This window comes from Arachis duranensis, chromosome 4 (genome assembly GCF_000817695.3).
Source record: "Arachis duranensis cultivar V14167 chromosome 4, aradu.V14167.gnm2.J7QH, whole genome shotgun sequence".
Classification (NCBI taxonomy): domain Eukaryota; kingdom Viridiplantae; phylum Streptophyta; class Magnoliopsida; order Fabales; family Fabaceae; genus Arachis; species Arachis duranensis.
The window spans coordinates 114,855,245-114,879,261 of NC_029775.3; the positions used below are offsets into that span (position 1 = coordinate 114,855,245).

The window sequence follows — 24,017 nt, forward strand, 5'->3', positions numbered from 1 at the left end:
CTGGAGATTTTTTCCTTTCTATCTCCTGCGTTGATGCCCCCTCCTGGCTTGAATCATCTGTCTCCTGCGTTGACGCCCCCTCCTGGCTTGAATCAGTCAATCCAAGGCTGAATGATGGCATCCTGAATCTATTTTAGGAACATAGGTTGTTGTCCGTGCCATCATCAACAGGGCAGCAGCGTCTTCTGCGACTGGATGACTGCGTCATAATGTATAAGAATAAGAGTAAGAATAAGAATATACGGATGATAAGCAAAGATTGATTTTAGTCTGATGAACTTACATTTTAGTTGGAGCTGGGGGAAGCATGGGTGTGGTTTCTTGAAGTTATTTGGGGGGTTCAGGAGTGCTGCACAGTTACACAAAATTAATCATGGCGTAAAAAAAAATTGGTCAGGAACAATATACACCCAAACTATTAGCAAATATACACCCAAACTCTAAACAAATATACACCCAATACTATTTCTTACGTTTCTGTAGTCCCTTCAATCCGTAGCATAGGGGTTGGTTCGAAATCTGTGTCAGTGGTTGTTTGGGATGCCGGCACAAAAACCTGGATCGGGACTCTAAACAAGAAGAAAAATGAAAGGTTAACAACGTATTTGAAAATAATAAGGTTATAAGGTTTAAATATTCTTGGAAAACTCACACTGCAAGCGCTTCCGACGGTGTTTGTTCCCTCACAACCATCATATTCGAATCAGTCGGAATCAACCTAAAATACACCCAAAGAAGGTCAAAAAATACACCCGAACAATTCAAAAAGAATACGGGCTTTGTTTTTTGAGAACTTACATACTTGCAGTTTTTGTTTTTTTTTTTGCTGCCTTTTTTTTAATAAAATAATAAAGGGCTTTTTTTTTCTAAAAAAAATATATACAGAATTAGAAGTAGAAGGTAATAGAAGAATAAAAGTAACGGTTATTTGAAAGAGAAATTACATGCTCTGTGACGGCTGGTTTACACTACTCTGTTCTGTGTGTCCTTGAGAGGAAGGATCATCACTTCCCAAGTTCACAGCCGGTAGTCTAAACAGATTTCATGTTATTCAGACAAAATAAGATACAGGTATAAAATACACTCAAATGAATGCACGAGATACAACCAACCGAATGGACAATATACACCCTACAAAACAAACGACATACACCCAACTTGATCCACAAAATACACCCAAATTGTTCACAAAATACATCCAAATCTCAAATAATAAGAAGATTTTATTAAATAATAAAGCTTCTTACGTTTCAGAGGACACATAGCGACCTTCTGTCGATCGCAGGTCAGCTTGTTTCTCTCTGCGAAACAAGATACAATTATTAGCAAACAAAACACACCAAAATCTCAAATACACAGCCCAGCAAGACATACCCCTCTGCAGCATATTTATCAACGTTTTCCCTTAGCAATTCATCGAGTTCGTCACTTGATATTTCATATCTCTCACTACATTCATAAAATAAGATGTTAACAAAAATAATTACGATGATAGACCGTAATATAGCTTATGAGGTACTATACCCGTCAAAGTATTGATCTTCTTCAGGAGGTGAATCCTCCACAACAACTTTTTTCTTTTTTTGTTGTGTTCTGGGTGGAAAAAAAAAGAGTACAATCAGAAATAAAAATTAATTTTATTATCCAAAGAAGTGCTTACTTTTTTAGTGTTGTTTTTATTTTTTTCTTTTTCTTCTCCTTCTCCGCAGGTGATGATTCTTCGCTCCTATAAGTTAATAATAGGCACTTCAGTTAACGCTCCTATAAGTTAATAATAGACATTTCAGTTAATACACGAAATCTTTGTAATGAAGCCAAAAGAAAGGACTAATAATTTCAGGACATTACTCATCACTTGGTTCAAATTCAGATTCTGAATCAGAATCTGACTCCTCTTGCCTCTGCTTTCTTTTTCTGGAGTCCATTCTGGAAGGCAAACAATTGTCATTTAGAACATACTAAAAATACACCCAAATGAATTCACGAGATACACCCAACTGAATATACAATATACACCCAATGTAGCAAACGAAACACACCCTGCTTAATAAACTACATACACCCAACGTGAACAAACAAAATACACCCAACCCGAAAAAGAAATTACACCCAAGTATGGTACTTACTTTTTCCCCTTTTTGCTGGGGTGTTTTCTTCCTGAATCCTCTGAGTCTTCTTGAGCCTCAGACTCAGAGGTAGAAGTGTCAGTGTCAGTAGTTTCTGTCTCCGAAGAAGATGTTGGACTCGCCTTCCTTTTTTTGTTTTTTTTTTATTTCTTGTTTTTTTTCTTTTTTTTTCTTTTTTTTTCATTTTTTCTCTTGTCTCTGCCATCTTCACAATCCCCTGAAACATGAGATATTTTAGTTAGCAGCATTCGGGTAAATAAAATACACCCAATTTATTATGTTTACTTACCAAAATTTCCTCTCTTTCTGCAGTCATTCTTTCCACCAACTGCTCCTTAGTCCAGTTGGCAATCCAGGGCTTTGGTGGTCTTTCATTTCTGTTCTTGCCTTTGTTTTTTGAAAGATGAAAGTAGATTATCATCAGGGCGAAGAGGCAGCCATTAATTGCCTTCTTCTTCTTCTCCTGGTAGTCTGTGATGCCCTTGATCCTGAAGGTCAAAACATGCCCCCCAATTTCTCTCCGATATGCCGTCCATCTTAAAAATTGGGGCCAGGTGCACGGGCGATATTTTGTTTATCGTCGTTGGCAAAAGGAACGCCATCTGTATGTAGAGGATGAATATCCTCTTGAACATCAGGCGTTCTTCTTCGTCGCCAACGCCGATTTCCATCATTTCATCGGTAAGACTTTTGAGGGTCTTACCCTGGAATCTTCTATAAATTATTTTGTCATCATCAGAAAGTTTCTTATACTCAACTTTCTCAGGAAATAGATCTCCTACAAAAAGGAAGACAACAAAGTATCCAAGTCGGTTCAAATACACCCAAGCATCAACTTAAATACACCCAAGCAACAACTTAATATACACCTATAATTTTAAGCTAGTTACCTGTTGCATTGATCTCAAGCGCATGACCTATTTTTTTTTGTGTTATTTGGAAAGAACCATATCCTGTCTTCAGTTTGTTCTCCCTAAGTTTGAAGTTGTTTGCCAGCTCCCTTAAGAGTTGGTGATCCACCCTTAGTGGTGGGATGTGCATCAACCCACCGAATCCAAGATCCCTCACAATCGCCTTCTTCTCCTCAGTCATGTTTCTGAACTTATCACTCAGGAGATGTGTTGCACACTTAAGGTCTTTTGTTTGGTTTCTTGCTGTCATTTTCTCTGAAACAAAAAATACACCCAAAGATATCAGTAAGATACACCCATATATATATGAGTCAGATACACCCATTAATAACAATAAGATACACCCATTAATAACAGTAAGATACACCCATATATATGAGTCAGATACACCCAAAGATATCAACAAGATACACCCATTGATTACAGTGAGATACACCCATAGATATTATTCAGATACATCCATATAGATATCAGTCAGATATCACTCAACCATGCTTCAATATCAAGCCACATTACAAGGTTAAGCAGTATACACCCCCAATCTACGGAATAAATCCCCAAAAATCAACAACAATAGCAGGAGAACTTAGAACAACAACGTAGAACGACGTAGAACTTAAAAGAACGACGTAGAACTTAGAACAGTGTAACATAGAAGCAAGAATAATAGTAAACCCTAGAAGAACGACGTAGAAGAAAAGTAAAATATACAGGAATCTTAATGAACTTACGTTGAGTATTGTTGCTTTGTTTTCTCTTCAGATTCTTCACGGTGAGTTTGATGGTGTTTTGATGGAGGTTTCGAACAACGATTTGTATATTTTGAACTTTGATTTTCGCTCGAAAATGGGACGGTTTCCTTGTTTTCAAAGCGCTTTGAGAAGTGGAAGAAGTGGAAGAAGTGGAAGAGTCTGCCATACGTAACCGTTCGAGTGTTGAGCGCGTGATTTTGACGCGCCATGTTATTTCTCTTCATGCGCGTGGGTTCTATTTGGGTTGGGCCAACTTGTAAGCTTGTAAACTTGTATGTGTAGCCCAGCCCTAAAAACTATTACTACAATCTATTAATAACAATAACTAATTTATTATCATACATCCATAATCTTAATAAAAATTATTACTACACTAATCTCTAACATTATTTCTATAATTTATTACTACTAATTTCTAACATTATCACTATTATTTTAGTTAAATCAAAATATTTAAAAATTATTACTACACTAATCTCTAATATTATCACCATAATAAACTATTATTCAGCTCTAACATTATTACTATTATTTTAATTAAATCAAAATATTTAAAAATTATTACTACACTAATATCTAACATTATCACTATAATAAACTACTAATCTCTAACATGATCACTATTATTTTAATTTAATTAAAATATTTAAAAATAAAAACTTACATAATTAGAATGATCAAAATAATTAGTAATGTGAAGTTCCAAATGATTGATGTCTTTTATTCTCCTTCTTCTTGGCATTGTTGAAGGTTAGTGATCCAATTTTTTTTTCAAAGGTCTGATTTCATCAATGGAGAGTGAAAATAAAGGTGGAGCTGGAGAATGAAGGAGGGTTTGAACGAAAGTGAAAGGAGGGCTGGGGTATACAGATGGGAGTGTATACAGGTAGGAGGGGCTGGGGTGAGCAAATCAAACGGTTCGACTTGTGTATCTACCAAGTCTCTAATCGGACCGTCCGATTATTGTGCTCCAAATTGGACCGTCCGATTTTTTTTGTCACAACCGTCATAGCCTCGTGAAGCCTTCTACACTCCCATAGCCCAGTTATACTCTATGTTTCTTTCAATATCAAAATTAAAAAAATAGTGTAAAAACATCCTCCAATTCATTATTAGCACAACAAATATTTCATTTTAATATAAATATAATAAATAGTAAAAGTTCAAATAAAAAAATAAATACCTAAATTGATCTCTAAAAAATTTTAAATCAAACATTTTAAATTTTCACAAATATTTATTCTTTGTGTTTGGTTCTAATAATAAAATAAAATAAGATATTGACAATATTACACAAAAAGTAAAGACACAAAAATTAGTATTTTTATATTTTATTTAGTGATAAATTTAAACAAATTATGAAAGTTTAATTTATTTTTAATTTTTCTATACAAAAAATTTAGGAGGAAGAAATATGATGATAAAAAATATAATTATAAAAATTTGATAAAAATAATAAAAGAAAAATTAAAAAATAAGTTGTATCTCTTGTTAGTATTTCTGTGTTTTTTTTTTATTATTATTAAGAAAGACACAAAATACATTAATTCTGTGTCTCTTGATATAATGTTTCTATCTATATCTTATCTATCAAATATGATTTTGTGTCTCTAAATTCTGTTTCAGTGTCCCGCGCCTATAAACAAGTGCAGCCTAAAAATTTTCAAAAATTACTTCCGTCGAACACATTGGTCTTTGTGTCGTTGTAAAAGAGACTAATTTGTCGTTTTATAAACTAGTTATTTTATAATAAAATTTGTTAGGAATTTATTTGTCCATTATGCATATTAAAAACTTGATTGAAAATGATAAATGGACCGATCTATCCGACAAAAATAATTCTTAAAGACTTTTAGAGAATAAAAATTTATTGAGAATTAAAGTGTTCAATAATTAAGTACCAATTTAAGTATTTACTAAAAAAAACTACACAATTTTAAATAAAGGCAACCTTCTACATGAATTATCATTCAACTAGTTCAAAGAAAAAAGGTATAAAGACCTAATTATTAGAACAAATTGTATAATGTGTCCCAATATTTTAGTATATGTGAGTTTTATTCTTGTATGGGATAATTTTTTATGTTTTAAAAGACACAAAACGTTGATGACATTTTGTATGTAAAAATAATTTTTAAATTTGTTAAATACAACACGGCAATGCCATTTTTATTTAAAAAATAAAAAAAATATTTTTCACAAAACGGCAGAACCGTTTTGCATGGGGTAATTTTTTTAAATTGGAAATAGGAAACGTCATTAACGTTTTGATGTTTTTTATTTTTTAATTAAAAAAGTTGAAAACGGCAATGACGTTTCGTATATTCCAACAACAATGTTAAATACAATTTTTTAGACATTTTGATGGATTACACCAATACCGACCCAATATTAAAAAAAAAGTTTTTATTTTACTCCATGACAATAATAAAGAAGTCTCGTGACTCATAAATTCAGTCCAACAGAATTCATAAATTCAGTTACAATTTTAGTCTTTATATTATAAAGACTAAAATTGTAACTGAATTTATATATTCTGTTGGGTTGAATTTGTGAATCACAAAATTTTTTTATTATTGTCATAGATTAAAATGGAAGAGTAGTTTAATAATTTATAACTTGAATTTGTTTGTTATTCTTAATATTTTTTTTTAGTTTTTTCTCCTGTTTCGAAAGTCAAAACAATAAGCAACCTTGATGGGAAACTTGTTTTTCACAAGTGAAAAAACAAGGTGCATCAAATATTACTTATTACTATCGAGTAAATACCCATAGTCGTCCTTGAGATTCGCGTAAATACTCAATCTAATCCTCAAGATTTTGATTTCTCCATTGTAGTCCTCCAGATAGAGCTCCGAGCACTCAAAGTGGTCTCTGGCCATATTTCAGGTGATGAGTCATCACCGGAGCGCTGACGTGGCCTCGGATTGCCACGTGGGAGGGGTCCAAAACGTTGTCGTTTTGGTTTGGTGCCCTTGATAGCCAAAAATGACGCTGTTTAAATGTTATTTAGTATGAAAAATAGTTTTCTCTCCCAACACAAACACTTCACTTCACTCGTCTCTTCTTCTTCCACCCTCTGACTTCTTCTTCATCTCCCCATCAATGACGTAGCCATAGGGTTGTATTCGCTGGCTTGAAAAATTTGAGAGAAGAAGTAATCCAACCAAAAGTTGTTATCGTTCTTCCCCTCCTTCACGAGAAGCATGAGGTTCTGACTTTGCGATCGGACTCAAGGTAACCTTCCTTTTTTTTTACTTTGCATTTTCAATACAGTGTTGGTTGATGATATGCAAGTTGTAGTATAGTTGAGGTTCTGGAGTTTTGGTGTCATTGTAGTGTCTAGGGTTTGAAGGCTGGCTGGAGTTTGTGGGGTTGCTCTATTTAACCTAAATGAAACAGAGATGAAACAGGGAGATGTATGCAGGATTGGAAAAATATGTTTTCTTGTGGTGATTTTTTTTATGCATTAGTAGGCTTTCAAATTCTGTTCGTATTAAGTGAAAATTTAAAATTTCTTGCAGATGGAAGAGAAGTTGGACATCATGTTTCATCATAGGGATGACTTCAAAAATAATGCAGAAGGGATTATAGTATATTTTTTGGACAACAAGACCTGTTTAGGTGATCTAGACCTATCGGCATAACACTAAACAAAAACTAAAATCATAATCCAATCCCCAAGAGATTTCAGTGTAGGGAGGCACTTAAAGGTGCAAGCATTCTGTTGCACCCAAGGGCACTAAAGAGTAGCACATAATACATGTTATCTCAGGATTTTTCTCCTTCATTTTATCAAAACCTCTATGCACACCCAATAGAAACTGCTTTAGGTTCACCTAGTGCTTTTCAAATACACCATAAAATTGTTCCATAGAGAAGTATATGTCTTGCCATGCAGGCAATTGCCACTGTGATTTCTTGTGGATCTGGCTGCATTCTTCTATGCCAACTTAACTGAATTGTAGCTTTATGTTTTATTTTTTTTTTTTGGTGAAAAGTGCTAAGAGGTTGACATTTTTGTCACACATGCAGATAGTCTTGTTTGTCTCTTCCTTTGATGTTGTGAGGCCAGGTTGGCTTCTAAATTTTTTGAAAGGCATTAGTGCTGCTCGTATAAGAGAAATGCAACAAAATCTTTCCAAGGTTTATGTTCTGGGTTATGTACAGTCTTTTGCTGTGCAAAAATTTTCTATTGTTTCCCATTGCCAATGACAAGTTTAAGCATAATTTATGCCTCATGCAATATAACCACTAATCACCCTGCATATTTGTTATTTTTCTAAAATTGATATTTGGTTCATTGTCTTGCTTTCCTATTTGGCATTAATTGCTTTTATTTTGTTTTCCAGTACTCAAGGCATTTCCTGTATTCTAGTCCAGCTCAACCATTGGGTCCTAAAGACTTGGTTTGGAGAATGGTTTGTTACTTTCTATTTTGTCATTTTTCGATATGCTTGACCCTCAGTATTTCTAGACTTCTTTTTTTAGGAACTGAATGGCATTATTCTCCTTTAACTATGGCATTATTCTGTTTATGATGATGCTACAGATGGCTGGGAAGGTGGTGAACATCAAGCTTCATTCCCAAAGATCACAATGTGTAGTTCAAGCTTCATTCTCTTTACATATGTAACACCTAAACTTTTGCTTAATTTTTTCGTAATTTTTTGCTACAATTTTTTAGGCTATTTATACTTACAACTTTTACTATAGAAGAAAAATTTTTAATTTACTGACACACTGAAACAAGATGTATTACGGCCAGCTTTGGTTTGAACTAAAACAGCTTATAAAGATTGTAATTGCCCATCATCAACCAAGTTCATCGTGGTGGAAACATTAGTGGTAAAGACTATGAACAGAGCTTCCACCTGCAGTGCTACCATCATCCATCATCGACATGAGTAGCGGCCTTAGACGGAAAAGTATGAACAACAAGCAGTGTATGAAAAAGAAGAAGAAGAGATGAAGACGAAGAGGAGATGAACTGTATGAAAATTTAGAAATTTAGGGTTACATATAATACGAGGGACCAACATGGGTACAAATTGGAAATTAGCCAGCTCAGCTAGCCATTGGACCCCTCCAGCGTGGCAATCCGATGCCACGTCAGCGCTTTGATGATGACTCATCACCTGAAATATGAACATGGACCATTTTGAGTGCTCAGAGCTCTACAATAGAGAAATCGGGATCTTGAGGATTAGATTGAGTATTTACGCAAATCTCAAAGACGACTATGGGTATTTACTCTATTACTATCTTTAGGCGTACGTTTTGACTTTGAATATCAAATAGTCATAATATCTATTAGGAAAAAGTTTGGTAATAAAAAATTTTCAGCCATAATTAGCTAAAATTTTCTATAATTTACTTCATTTGCATCATTTAATAACAATTTTATTTTTTATCCCACTCTCTTATAATTTCACTTATCATATTCTTATCAACTCTACTCATTAATAGTATTAATTATAATATCATATCCCCAGTAATGATAATATATATATTAATTGAGTTAATTGCACTTGATTTTTTGTTTCTCTTAAGGCCTTTAATATCAATCAATGGAGATACGAAAAAATTATTAATTCTTTGTTTCTGTTAAGACATTTAATTGCACTTGATTCTTTGTAATATATACCTTCTATTAATTTAATTACGATCATTCAAAAATCATGACTCTAATACTATTGCAAGCACAATAGTGTATAAATCAAGGAATTTTACAAGGAGTCACGTTTATCATTGCAAATAGTATGGCATTTGAATTCGACCTTAATACGTTACCTATGGGCTATGATAGAAGGTGCTGATGAAGAATTTGAACAACAGACGGACTCACTCGACGAGGTTGTTGTCAGTCAACCAATTTTCGAGAATATGAAAAATCACGCTAGCTTTGATAAGGTATGATAATAAACTGATTTAATTTTTTTTGTGCTTTTATGTGCATTTATAATTATATTGTACTAACTAAGTTCATACACATAACATCCATACGTTTATATACATAACATCCATAATTACAAACAAATAACATCTAAAATTTAAATTCATGTTCATTAGATATTACATCTATACACATCATTTTTTAGTTATTGCATAAATAACTATAAAGTTAACACAAATATTTTTAAATTTTATCATAATTGAATTTAAAAAATATCAAATTCTTAAATTAATTTATTCAATTGATAAATTTATTTATAACATCCATAAATTCATACACATAACATCCATAATTTTATTTTAATAACATTCATAATTTGTACTCATAATATTCATAATTTCATACATATGATGTCTATAATTAATAAATTTTTATAATTAATATTATCAAATTTTAAACTATATGTCTTATAGTATTTTTTAAATTATCTCATATTTGCACTAATAGATCATGATTTTAATTATTTTAATATTTTTATTTAATATTCATATGTATGCTTATTTATTGATTTTAATATGACGAGTTAGTAATTATTTTTAAAAATTTATTTTTTTAATTTTTGTTTATATTTTATATTTTATTTTTTGTTTTTTAATAGTCAATATGTAAAATATAAGTTGTATAATAGAAGTTATTAAAAAATTTTAATTTAATTTTCTTAATTTTTGCAGAGAATTATTGTATTATAATGAATAATAATATGATTGAGAGATGTTAGAAATTTGATTTGGGAGAAATTGAAATTAATTTTGAAAAGAATATTAATGACTCCAAACATACAGCAAAATAATAAATAATAAAAAAAATAATAATAAGGAGATATATACCACTTGTTTATCAAAAAAATGAGATTTTATATAATATTTTTATATTATAATTATTCTTTGGCTACCTAACATCGCCCTATCTATTATTAGTATGCAACAAATGACAAAATGAAAAATCAGTTTCCCAATGAGCTTCTTTAAGAAAATTCAAGGAAAGTTTCGCAGAAAAGAATTATTCTATATATATTTTAATATATATTCTTGATTTAGTTGTTGATTTTTTTTTTATATATTTAGCGGGTTGAATTTGAAATTGATTTGCTCATCTAAAGCACTAGTTGATTTTACTAAATTGGAGGTAAGAAAATAACAAAGTCATAAAGGTTTATTTTGAGGTCATGAAAAATATTATGGTTGATGCAATAATGAATGAATGAATAAATAAAATTGTTAATAAAAAAATGCTTCGCTAGAAAAGGTATAATAATAATAATAATAATAATAATAATAATAATAATAATAATAATAATAATAATAATAATAGATAAATACTAAATCTGTTGAAAGATTTTGGCATTGATAAAATAGTATTTGATTTTTGTTATTTTCAAATAATCTTTAAATGATTTTAAAATTTGACAAGCGTGTTCTTGAGCTCGCCAAAATATATCTCCGACAAAAATGCTATTGAACTAACTACCGTATTTTACTGAAATAACAGCCTTGTTAATGTATAATACCTAGGTGAAATTTTTAATTAATTAATCCAATCCATCCTAAAAAATCTCTCCAATCCTAATTTTTTCTCTCTCTTTTTTCCGATGCACTCTCTCGCTCTCTCTGAAATGACGCCTCAACCTCCACTACTGCCGTATGCTCTACCACCTCCACCAGTTCTGCCATCACTTCCATAGCTACCTCTATGTGCTCCTCAAACACCACTATATCTTACACCACCCTAACCGCCACTTTCGCCACCTCTTCTATAACCAATGCTATGTTCTCCACAAGTACCATCATATCTTCTACCGGAACCACCTCCATAACCAATGCTATGCTCTCTACTAACACCACCACCATAGCCTCCTCTTAGTTCTCCTCTTTCACCACCTCCATAATAATCAGGTGCACCATAGTCTCCACCAGCACCAGTCCACCACCATAACCATCTTACAATTTGCAATAGAGAAAATTGAGTGAAAAATAGATGTGGATGATGCCGCAATGAAGAAAGAAGAAGAAGCCATTGATGTTGGGTGCGGTGGCTAAAGCAGATCTTCAATGTTATTTTTTCTTTGGAAAGAAACCATAACCATAGAAGAAGAACATAAGGCTGGTGGCGCTGAGGAAGAAAAGGGCAGCGGCAACAGAGAAAGGAGGGGACTCGGAGATGACAACAACTTTTTTTTAGGTTGGATTTAGATTTATTAATTAAAAATTTCACCTCAGCTTCGTTCTTACTGGAGATGCACTTTGGCGAACTTAGGGGCATGCTTGTCAAATTTTAATTTCTTTAAAGTAGCATCTTTAAGTACCATTTGTCAACGCTAAAATCTTTCGGGTACTTATTTAGTATTTACCTCTAATAATAATTGACTCCAATATTGGATAATCTCTAATTTTTGTTCTTTTTACTCTTTTGCCTTTTTAAATTTAGAATATATTTGATAAAATATCCATTGTTAATAATATAACCAAATTTTATACAAACATATATCATATTTTTTTGGGATAGTATCGCGATGATGACAGGTAAGTAGGGTGATTCTCGTCCACCCAGTGTCAATTTTATAAAAGAGGCAAAGAGTTGCTTGGCTAAACCATATAAAGAAGCCATTGTGATTAAGGTGTTGGATAAGCATTATAGTTTTATGCATAAACTTCGGGATAGTATGGCGTATCAAAGGAAGGTTTGATTTGTTGCATTGGACGTGGAATTTGTTTTTTTTTTTTGTTAAATTTGATATTGCTGTGAATTGTGAGAAGGTCATGCTTGGTGGCCCTTGGTTGATCGACAGTCACTATGTCGCAATAATGCCATGGGATGTGGATTTTAGGCCATGAGAACAATCCTTTGAATCAACGCTAGTATAGATCGTGCCTTGGGACTTTTGATTTAGTGCTACCAACAATAAACAATGCTGCAAATTGCATTTGCAATAGGGATTCCGGTAAAAGTGGACTTGGCCACAAAACTTGCAAAGAAAGGGAGATATGCTCGAGCTTGTGTTTAGATTAATCTAGGGTTGCCAGTAATCAAATATATTATCATGGAGGATATAACTCATGAAGTGGAGTACAAGAGTTTATAGTTGATTTTTTCTACTTGTGCATGGTATGAGCATGATAAATCATTGTGTATGAAGAAGGAGTACTCAGAAGAGAAGGGTGATGCTTTTGGTGATGGAAAGAATCATGAAGCCCTGACACCGGTGTCACACAACGATCAAGAAATTCAAAAAGAGGTTGAATAGAAGCCCGTGATTTGGACGAAGATTCTCGTGATCTGGTTGAAGAACCAGAAGTTGTTAAATGGAAGGATACGGAAGCAGGATCATCGGCTCCTTACGAGCATGATGTTCACGTTAATGAGGTATGCATGGATGATGGAGAGGACTGGCAACAAGTTTTGCGTAAGGAAAAATTCACAATGGGTCAGGTTTAAAGACCTAAGATAAAAGGCAGCACAAGCCTGGTTCGAAAAAGGTCCCAAGGCCTAATTTGCATGGTGATAGATGCAAATCAATTGGAATTAAGATGGGGCAGCGAGGAAAACATGAAAGCGTATCATTTCCATCGCACGGAACTCCTGCACATTATGAAATTTCTCTCCGGAAGCGCGCGACCTTCTTCCTTGCAGAACTCCCTGATTGATAGAAATGGCAACGCGACAGAGGGCGTCCCAGTAGATGGAAGCATGACAGCGGGTGCATCGTTCGGTAGTCTAAGGGAGACAATTATTGAGGATCAGGGAGCGCCAGCACTGCAGGACAAACCACCTGTTGAGGATCGTGATTCTATTTAGAGTATTATGTTCTTATTTATTCTGTTCTTATTTTTTATGGATAGTTTAAATATGATTGTTTGGAATATTAGGGGGTGCTTCTAATAAGTTAGCCCGAGTGCATTGTAAGAAACTTGTTAGAAAATTTAGACCTATTTTCTTTATTATAGTTGAAACTCACTCCCTTTTTCAACATTTGAAATTATTTTAGAAAAAGCTTGGGTATCACTCTGTTGGTATAGTGGAAGCGGATGGCATAAGGATTTGGTTTCTATCATCTATGCAGGGTGCTTGCTGCAAGTTCACTGATGCTTTGGATCAGGGTATTACAGTTGAGGTTTAGTTTGATAATTTGATTTGGAGGTGTAGTGGTATTTATGGTAGTCCCCAATTTAATAAAAGGGTTCTTCTTTAGGATTATCTTGTTGCAAAGTTCATGATTTTCCAAGTACCTTGAATTACTCTTGGTGATTTTAATGAAGTCATACTTTCTCATGAATCTAAGATTTGCCAATTTTCACATCAAAGAGCAGGCAGGTTTGCTATTTCATTAGGGGATAGTGGTTTATTTGATCTGAAGACTATTAGAAGACAGTTCTCTTGGTAAAAGAGGGAAAAAAATTATGTTGATGTAGCAAACAAGCTTGACTAGGTTTGTATAAATAATGGTTGGTTATCTATCTTTCCATAGGCCTATACAAAAGTTTTAAATAGTCTTCAGTCTGATCATTGTCCTATCTTGGTACGTTGTAAAGATCGTCCTCATCCTAAAGGGAATTGACCTTTTCAATTTGTTGCTGCTTGGGCTACTCATCCTGGGTACAGGGATATTGTGAACCAGTCATGGTGGTCTGGTAATAAAAGGATTCATGGCAAGCTTTCAAAAGTGCATAAGAATTTTTTAGAGTTTAATTCGAAAGTGTTTGGTAACATTTTTTTAGAAAATGTGAATTAGAGCATCAAATTAATTATTTGTAGAAGTGTCTGGAAGTGGTAGATAGTATTTATTTACGTTAGAAAGAGCAACAGTTTATTGATGATTATAATAACACTCTAGTGCAAGAAGAGCTTCTATGGTTCCAAAAGTCTAGAGAACAGTGGATAAGGTTTAGAGATAGGAGTACAAGATTCTTTCATGTTCAAACTCTTATGCAAAGGAAGCATAATAAGATTCATGGCCTTTTCTTCAAGGATGGGGTGTGGGAGACTAATCTGAAAGTTCTGAATCGGGAAGTAGAATCTTTCTACAAAAGCTTATTCTGCCATTTGGATGATGTTGATTTAGGTTGTTTTGGTGATGTGCCTCTTCATTCTTTGCATGAAGAAGCTTGCAATGATCTTATAGCGCCAGTTATAATAAAGGAAGTAAGGACAACTATTTTTTACATGAATTCTTTTAAAGCTCTGGGTCCTGATAAGTTCCAAGCTTTCTTCTTCAAGAAATATTGAGATATCATTGGTCCTGATGTTTGGGATATGGTTAAGCAGGCATTTCTGGTGTTGCTCTTGATCCAAGGATGGTGAAGACTTTACTGGTTCTTATTTTGAAAGTTGAAACGCTGATATCTATGAATGACTTCAGGACGATTAGTCTCTGTAACGTGGTTTATAAGATCATCACGAAGATCCTTGTTAATAGGCTACGTCCTCATCTTGCGGAGATTGTTGGCCTGCTTCAAGGCGGGTTTATTTCGAGACGAGGAACTCCTGATAACATTATTATTGCACAAGAGGTTCTCCACTTTATAAAGAAGACTAAATCCAAGAAAGGCACCTTGGCCTTTAAGACTGATTCGGAGAAAGCTTATGATAGAGTTGATTGGAGGTTTTTGGCCTATACCCCTTAGAACTTTGGTTTTTCCAGTCCTACAATTAATTTGATTATGAATTGTCACTTCTTCTTCATTGTCTATTATTTGGAATGAAAATCGTATAAAAGACTTTACTCCAAGTCAAGATCTTAGGCAAGGAGACCCTATGTCACCTTATCTTTTTGTATTGTGTATGGAGAGATTGGCATTCTATATTAGTCATTAGGTTGATCTAGGCTTGTGGGAGCCGGTTGCTGTTTCTAGAGAGAGACCAATAATATCCCACTTAATGTTTTGCGGATGATTTGCTTTTATTCTATAAAACTACAAAAAGACAAGTGCGAAATGTAATAGTGGTTTTGGAGAATTTTTGCAAAGTATCTGGGATGAAGATTAATGTGGAGAAATCTAAAGGAATTTACTCTAAGAATGTCTCTGCGACAAGAAAGAAATTTTTACTGGGGTGTCCTCCATCAAATTTATCCAAGACTTGGGCAAGCATCTTGGGGTTATCTTAGCCATTCTAGGGTGATCCGTTCAACTTTCAATGGTGTCTTAGATAAGATTCGAGGCAGGTTAGCAAGCTGAAAAGGGAGTTTGCTCAACCGAACAAGTAGACTCTGCTTGGTCAATTCTGCTGTAGTCGTTATTCACACGTACCAGATGCAGGTCTCTATTTTTTTCAAAGAGATCATCAGTAAACTAAAGTCTATGATGAAAAATTTTCTTTGGAAAGGACAGACTGATAGAAGAGGATTGAATCTTGTTAGTTGGAAGGTGCTGGTTACTCTAAAAAAATATGGAAGTTTGGGAATTAAAGATCTTTATTGTGTGAATATTGCTCTTTTTGCGAAGCTAGTTTGGACTTTTTTCCATCAGCCAACTAATTTATGGATCTAATTGTTGGATATCAAATATCGATCATCTCAAGATAACTATTTTGGTTGTCCTAAAAACAAAGACTCTCACATTTAGAAGAGTCTTTGCAAGACTTGGAAAGTGTTAAATGATGAGTTTGCTTGGTGTATTGGGATTTGAATCGAAATTTTTAGTTTTCTAGTTGGAGGAGAGAAGGGCAGTTATCTAATAGGATAGATTATATTTTCATTTCTGACTCGAACCTTTGGATACAAGATATCTGATTAGTTGGTAGGTGGCATTTGAAAATTCTTTATTTCCCTCTATCTCAGAATTTGAAATGTAGTATTTGTTGCTTACAATCCAGATGTGTAAACTGGTCCAGAAGTGAGCTGGTATTGGTCTAGGACCGCATTCAAAGTCTATGATTCATGCAATGGTTATTTGTAGTTGTGTAAGCAGCTTTTTAGTTGGAAGGGGTGAGAGAATTGGCTTTGACTTTGGTGCCAGCTTATTCCGGAAATACACAAATTTTTTGGCTTGACTATGTCTTAGAGAGGCTCTTCCTACTGCAAGTTTTCATTTTAGAATAGGGATGTCATCATCGGATATGTGCCTAAAATGTATTTCTAGTCAGGAATCGGTTTTACATTGTATTTGGGATTGTCTGAAAGCTCAACTTGTACGACACAGATTGGATATTTCTTGTCATTCTTTGGATTTGAATAACTAATTCTTGTATCATAATAGAGAGCATTCATTCAGATTTTTTTTGGAACTTTGGTAGATATGGCGAGTAAGGAATAATGAAATCTTTAATCCCAATGAGACTTGGTCTATGAAAAAAGTAATTTGTCTAGTTTTAACTTAAAAAAAAAAGAGTATAGGAGTATTTTTGAATTACAACATATGTTCCACCCCTCTATTTTAAGTAGTTCTTGAAATCCTCCATCTATAGGTACTTTTAAGATTAATTGTAATGCTAGTTATCCTGGTTTTGGTGATAGTGTTGATTTGCTTGCGTTATCAGAGATTGTAATGGGTGTTGGCAAAGGGGGTGTTTGAGAATGATTGAAAGTAATAGTATTTTTTAAAGAAATTTGTTTGCTATTTAGTGAAGTTATCTCTTAGTTTGGAATGTGAATCAACAAAATATTATTTGTAAGACAGATTGTGTGAAAAAGTTTAATCTTATTACGAATGATCAAAATGATTTTAGGTTTATTGATTTGGTGTTCAAAATAAGAGATATTATACATTGAAATTAACGAATTGGCTTTCGTTTGATTATAAAAAATATAAATACGATAATGAATATTATGACAAAAATGACAATAAAATTACAATCTAATCAAGTAAAGCTTTTTTCCTTAAAAAAAGTTTGAGAGTTATCTTAAAAAAGAGTGCTCCTCTATTTAAACCGTTTTTGAATTTTGTTTTTTTTTTCTTTCTTTTGTTTACTTTATTTAGGCCACAAAAAAAAAAAAAACATCACAATACAAATACATAATAATTAAAATCTCAATGAAGTTATATGTTTACAACTTCACAATAGAAGTTTTATTAGCACGAGTCATAAGAAGGTTCAGGAGAAATGAACATTTCTTAATAAGGGTTTAGGGTTTGTTTGGGTATTATTTTTGAAAAATATCTTTTTTTTAAATAATATTTTTTAAAAGATTTTTTATAAAAATAAAAGTGATTTTATGTTTAGATATTTTATACAAAATTTTTTTTATCTATTAATTATGTTTGAGTAAAATAAGATAAAAATATTTTTTTGTTTATTTATTATGTGAAAAATATTTTTAAAAAAATCTTTAAAAAATATAAATTACAACTTTTTAAAAAAGATATTTTTTATTTTTTTAATATTTTTATTTTTATTATTAAAAATTTGTTAACCACATTAAAGATTTTAAAAAAATATTTTTTATTAAATATTTTTTTATTAATTTAAATGACATACACCATACAAGCACTTAGTTTGAATAGTAGTAATTTTTTCTTATAGTAATAGTTATATACTCATTGTTTCACACTAGCTATATGGCTATTATATTTTATTGATTCTCATAAGTTAATGAAGAACTTATCATTAAATATATATTTTATCTTTTATATAAAACGCATCATTGATCGAGAAATCTGTGAGATTAAAATAAATAAATAAACTAGACACAAAAAATTAACTAAAATTATTTTAATACTAATATTGACTTGTATGACTAAAACAGACGGCTAAAATCGACAGAAGTTCTAGTAGTATTAAAATAGTCCTAATTAAATTGGTTTTGACTTTTAACACTGTTTTTTTATATTTAAATTATCAATTATGTTATGTATATATTTAATCAGTTATTAAAATTAATTATTATTATAAAATATATATTAAAAATAAATTAAATAATATATATTTATATATAAATATATATGATTGATTTTAGTATATAAATAATATTTTTGTTAAATTATTTAATTTGTATGTGATGGTTCACACTACACACTACCACTGGCCCACAAATTTCACTATAAACGTAGTTAACTTTTATTAATTAATAATTCAACCAACTTGGTCTTTCCAAAAACTTTAAATTATTAATCTGCCTATCATGATCATGTGTTTTGATTTGAGTCAAATTAGGTTATATTGGCATAAATTGGTCATGTTCACTTCCACCAACCAAAGTTCATTATCCAAAGAGATCGAGAAGCACATGGATTGAAATTCTGTATTTTAACATGTTCAATGTGAATTGGAATTATATAATTAAACACATATACACAATATATAACATTGTAAATCATAATTAATTGATATTTTTTGTGTTCCTCCTAACGTCTAGAAACTGAACAAACTACTAGAAGAAAATTATTCCAAATATTTGCCAAATTTTTACTTTTCCAAAAGTCTTGCACTTATTTGGACCATGTTGTTCAAGAATTCAACTAATTTAATTAAAAAAAACTGTGATTATATTTTTTTTTGGATAAAGTATAACTTTTTTTAATTTGTCAAAATTTTAAAAGATACTCTTAAGTTTTATTTTATTTTAATTTTATTTTTAAAATTTGTAATTTATATCAAATATATTTTTAACAACTAATATTTTAAGAAATTTACGATCAATTTAACAATAATTTTACAAGGATAATTGATACATACTTCAGATTGTGACATGAAGATCACAAATATTATTTTGTATTTATTGATTAATATTGTCAAGTACTATTAGAATGTTTACTTTAATTTCATGTACTTTAATTTTATTTATTTAGTAAGTAAATTAGGCTTTATATTAGTGGATTTAGGATTTTATCTTTAATTTAATATGATGTATATAAATACCTCTTAAATTATTATAGTCATTAGACAAAGATTAGAGAAGTGAAAAAAAATCTATTTGATTTTGTATTGACAAATAAGATTGAATGGGTTTCTTTATTGTTGTATTAGAAAATTGAATAGGAGGTAGAATGATTTTTTCTATTCAATTTTTAATTTATCCCAAAAATAGTGTAAAAAAAAAAGTTGTGGGTCTTCTTCTTATTGTATAAAAAAATTAATAAAAAAGTAAAATGATTCTCTTCCATTTAATTTTAATCTATTTTTTTAATTTAAACATATTTTTTAACACAAATTGTTATTTTTTTCTGGGTTTACAAGCCTTGAATTGTTACCGTTGACTCATTGAGAAAGAATAAAAAAGCCCATACCCAAAAATCCAAAGGAAAAAAAAAAACGAAAAAAGAAAACTCTACAAGAACCAAAAATCGTCTTCTAACTTTGGTGACCAACTATGAGTTTTTCGTTTTCTGCATGGTAGCAATTTTCATAGCTTCTTTGCAATTTGCAAATGAAAATATTCATGTCAATTAGTGCTTTCATTCTGCCAAAAAGGTACGTGTGGTCAAGATTCAAGACTGATAAGTTATCTCACACACGGTAGAAAAAAGAAAAACATTAAATTTTCTTCTAACGTGTATCAATTATCAAAATTCAAGTTATATTTTACTCGTTTTTTAAATAAATATATTTGTGAACTATTATTACTTAGACATAGTCATAAATAATAATAAAAAATTTAATTAATAATATCTGATTCACCACTAATTTAATTTGATATAAAAGAAAACTTTTTATTAGTGGTGAAAATATAACAATTTAAAAATACCTAAGAATTTACCTATACATGTGATCCAACTATATAAATAACAATTTAGAGGTTCTTATTTGCACAAAAGATTATCAACTTCCACAAAGGCCAAAACCATATTAACAAGAGTAATGTAATAATAAGGGTAAATTTATACAATGTATTAATTTCCTTGGAAAAATCAAAGATAGTAGCACCCAACAATTTCATTACATTGTTGAAATTCAAGTCATATACAATATTGGTTCTAGTCTAAAATACAATGAAATGCAACATATGGCTCATTCTAGACCAACTTGTAGTAGCATGTGTTTTCAGAGAGAAGAACCTCATAACCCTTTCCACAAGGGCACCTAAAAATAATTCTTACACACCTATCAGCCCACTCTACACTCACAGCTTCTTCTTCTCCTTTCCAATTATCATTGTCCTGCAACAACAATATATCATTACAAAATTCACTTGCTATAATTGAAAATGACAATGAAGGAAGCATTGACCTCAAAAACACTACTAACAAAAAGCATCATTTCAATGGCCTTAATATAAATCATATTGGTGAATTCACAAAAGATAACACAACACTTTATGCATAGTTTCTTGACATCAAAATCAAATTCAAACCTGAGGTGGGACTTCAGCAACCACACACTCTCCGAATTCTTCTTCTTCTCCTCCTCCTCTAACTTTTCCCTCTTCTTTTTCTTCATTTTCTTTTCCTTCTCCGTCTTCTTTTTCTCCTCCTTCTTCTTCTTCTTCCTCCTCCTCGGATTCCAATGCTTTATGGCACAATTGCAGAACCTCTTTAAAGCGTTCCTTCATCTTTTGCACCTTCTACATGCACACCAAAAGCAAGGAAAGAAAAAACAATCTTTTTAAAAAGAACGAAGAAAACCCCATGATTCCATACCCAAAAATTAGAGTAAAAACCGAAACTTTTTTCAAGAAAAAACATGTTCTTGAAATTTACCATTGAAAAATCTGGAGTGGTGGTTTCTTCAGAGCTCAATGAGCGAGACAAGATCTTCGGCGGCGAAGGAGTGACATCAGACACAGTCCTCCTCAGACTCGGCGGCAGTGGTGGCAGCCCGGAACCGGTGCCCGCCTCCGGCGATGATCCGGCGAAACCCTTCGCCGAAGTTGGAGGCTTAGTTGGGTCGGAAACACAGCGGCGGAGAACCGGGTGGCCGTCGGAGCTGTTTCCGGTGAGGGCGGCAATGCTCATCGGAAGCGAAACGGAGGAGAATCCTTGAAGGTCGGGGCTATCTTGATCCCAGAAGTGCCTCTTAGCCCTCCGTTCGGCGGAGGAGGTGTCCGGCGAGGGCCGTTTCATTGAATTGGAGCCGGAAGGAGTAGTGGCGCCGCATTGCTGGTTGGGGTGGCGGTGGTAGAACTGGCATACACCACTTGCGGTGGCCGGAGTTGGGACACGAACGGCGGCGGAGGTGTTGTGTTGGAGCAAGGAGAGGTCAATGGGTTGAAGTGAGTCTCTGAGTCGGAGCAACTCGGTGGATAGTTGTTGTTCTTGTTCTTGATGATGAAGGTTATGCACTCCTTCCATTTTTTTTTTCTTGAATCAGTTTCTTGAGCTTTTTCGATCTCTTTCTTCTTCTTCTTCTTCTTTTTTTTTTTCTTTTCTGTTTTTTCTTTCTTTCTTTCTCTCTCTCTCTCTGTGAGAATGAATGAAGGTTTGGTTGTGACAAATATAATAAGGAGGGTGAGGAAGAAAAGGAACGTTGTGAAGGCTTTTAAATGTAACGGTTTTTGGCGGGTTAGTTGCAATATAATTTAGCTCCCTTTTATTTTTTCCATTTTTATTCTTGCATTTAAATTTTAGGTAAATTCTGTACGGTCATTTTTATTTAATTATATACATCTCGCCACTTCATTCTTAATTCCTAATAATAATAACAATAATAACAATAATAATAATAATAATAATAATAATAATAATAATAATAATACTCCTTTTCTTTCAAGATATTTAAAAAATACTCTCCTTCTTTATTTATAAAATTATTTATAAAATGTATACTACAAAACTAAAATGATATGTACTTTAATTTATTATTTGACCAAAAATACCTTTTTAATGATAAGTATAATTATGTGTATAATTAATAAAAATTGTGTGATTGATTTAAACAATAATAATAATATAAAATAATATTTATTCCTGTAATAAAACTTATTTTAAAATATTTAATTTAAGGTTTTATATATTTAATGATTAATTTTAAAATATTAAAGATAAATAAAATTTGTTACATTAGCAATAAATATATTTTATATTATTACTATTATTTGACATTTTTTTAATTTTAATATTGGGAGAAACATGGAGTATGACCAACTTATGGGAGTGCATGGGTTTCATCAGCGTGTGACAACTGTGATCAAGTAATTAGATGGTTCGATTTAAGAACGGTAATCAAACGGTCCAATTTAAAGCATAACAGGTACACAATCGGACCGTTCAATTTATACATCCCCAAGACACGGGTCAGCTATGCAACCACCCCATTCCCTCAATGCTTAACTTGTATAGTCCGAAATCCCCCATCTTTTTCATCTTTCTTACTTTTGTTTCAACATTCTCTAACTTCACCATCTTCAACCTCCATTGATGATGAAATTTAAGGTTTGAAAAAAAAAAATTTGGACCACCAACCTTTAACAATGCTAAGAAGAAGGAAAGTAAAAGACGTCAATCGTCCGAAACTCCACATTATTAATTATCTTGATCATCCTAATTATGTAAATTTTTTTTAATAATTTAATTTAATTAAAATAATAGTAGTTAGTAGTGATCAAATATAGTGATAATGTTAGAAGTTAGTAGTGATAAAATATAGTGACAATATTAGAGATTAGTGTAGTGCTAATGTTTAAATATTTTGATTTAATTAAGATAATAGTGATAATGTTAGAGATTAAGTAATTTATTATGACCGTGATAATGTTAGAAATTAGTGTAGTACTAATTTTTAAATATTTTGATTTAATTAAGATAATAGTGATAATGTTAAAAATTAGTAATAATATAATAAATTATAGTGATAATATTAGAGATTAGTATAGTAATAATAATTGGATGTATGATAATAAATTAATTGTTATCAATTGTTTTGTGGTAATAATTTTTATTAAAATGTGTTGGTACGAATGATAATAACATAATTAATATTAATTGTTATTAATTGCAGTAATAACTTTTTTAGGATTATATGTGTAATAATAAATTAAATAATATGAGTTGTTATTAATATAGTAATCATTTTTATTAAGATTATAGGTTTGACCATAAATAAATTGAGTAGTATTTATAAATTTTAAAATTGTTTTAATATAATAATCGTTAAAACTGACATAATTAATGTATTATTATTATTATTATTATTATTATTATTATTATTATTATTATTATTATTATTATTATTATTATTATACAAATTTTATTTGTTAATTAAAAAAGGTTACATTTGTGTAATGTGGTCTATGGTTACGTTTTGTAAGATTTATGGATGTTGCAATGTGACCATTACTTGCCGCCGGATCCGTACAATCTAATAGTGGAGGAGAATTTATGGGGCATCGGCTTTTATCACGTTTCACAGATTGGAGTTGTCCAATGTCAGTCGGCATTGGTAAATGTTTTGATCGAGAGATGGCGCC

The 24,017-nt window shown here is 31.7% G+C and overlaps 1 protein-coding gene and 1 long non-coding RNA gene across 2 annotated transcripts; both read right to left on the reverse strand.

The window, feature by feature from the left end:
- Positions 1 to 1,669: 1,669 nt before the first annotated feature.
- On the reverse strand, positions 1,670 to 2,214 carry LOC110280590 (uncharacterized). Its single transcript, XR_008008281.1, has 3 exons — positions 2,127 to 2,214; positions 1,849 to 1,926; positions 1,670 to 1,726 (listed from the first exon to the last, which is right to left on the reverse strand). It is a non-coding gene; the product is annotated as an uncharacterized LOC110280590 (long non-coding RNA).
- An 18,414-nt stretch (positions 2,215 to 20,628) lies between these two features.
- LOC107486117 (uncharacterized) lies at positions 20,629 to 21,903 on the reverse strand. The gene is made up of 2 exons (XM_052260709.1): positions 21,313 to 21,903; positions 20,629 to 20,772 (listed from the first exon to the last, which is right to left on the reverse strand). Exons 1-2 carry the CDS (start codon positions 21,901 to 21,903, stop codon positions 20,629 to 20,631), a joined length of 735 nt encoding a protein of 244 aa, XP_052116669.1.
- Positions 21,904 to 24,017: the final 2,114 nt, after the last annotated feature.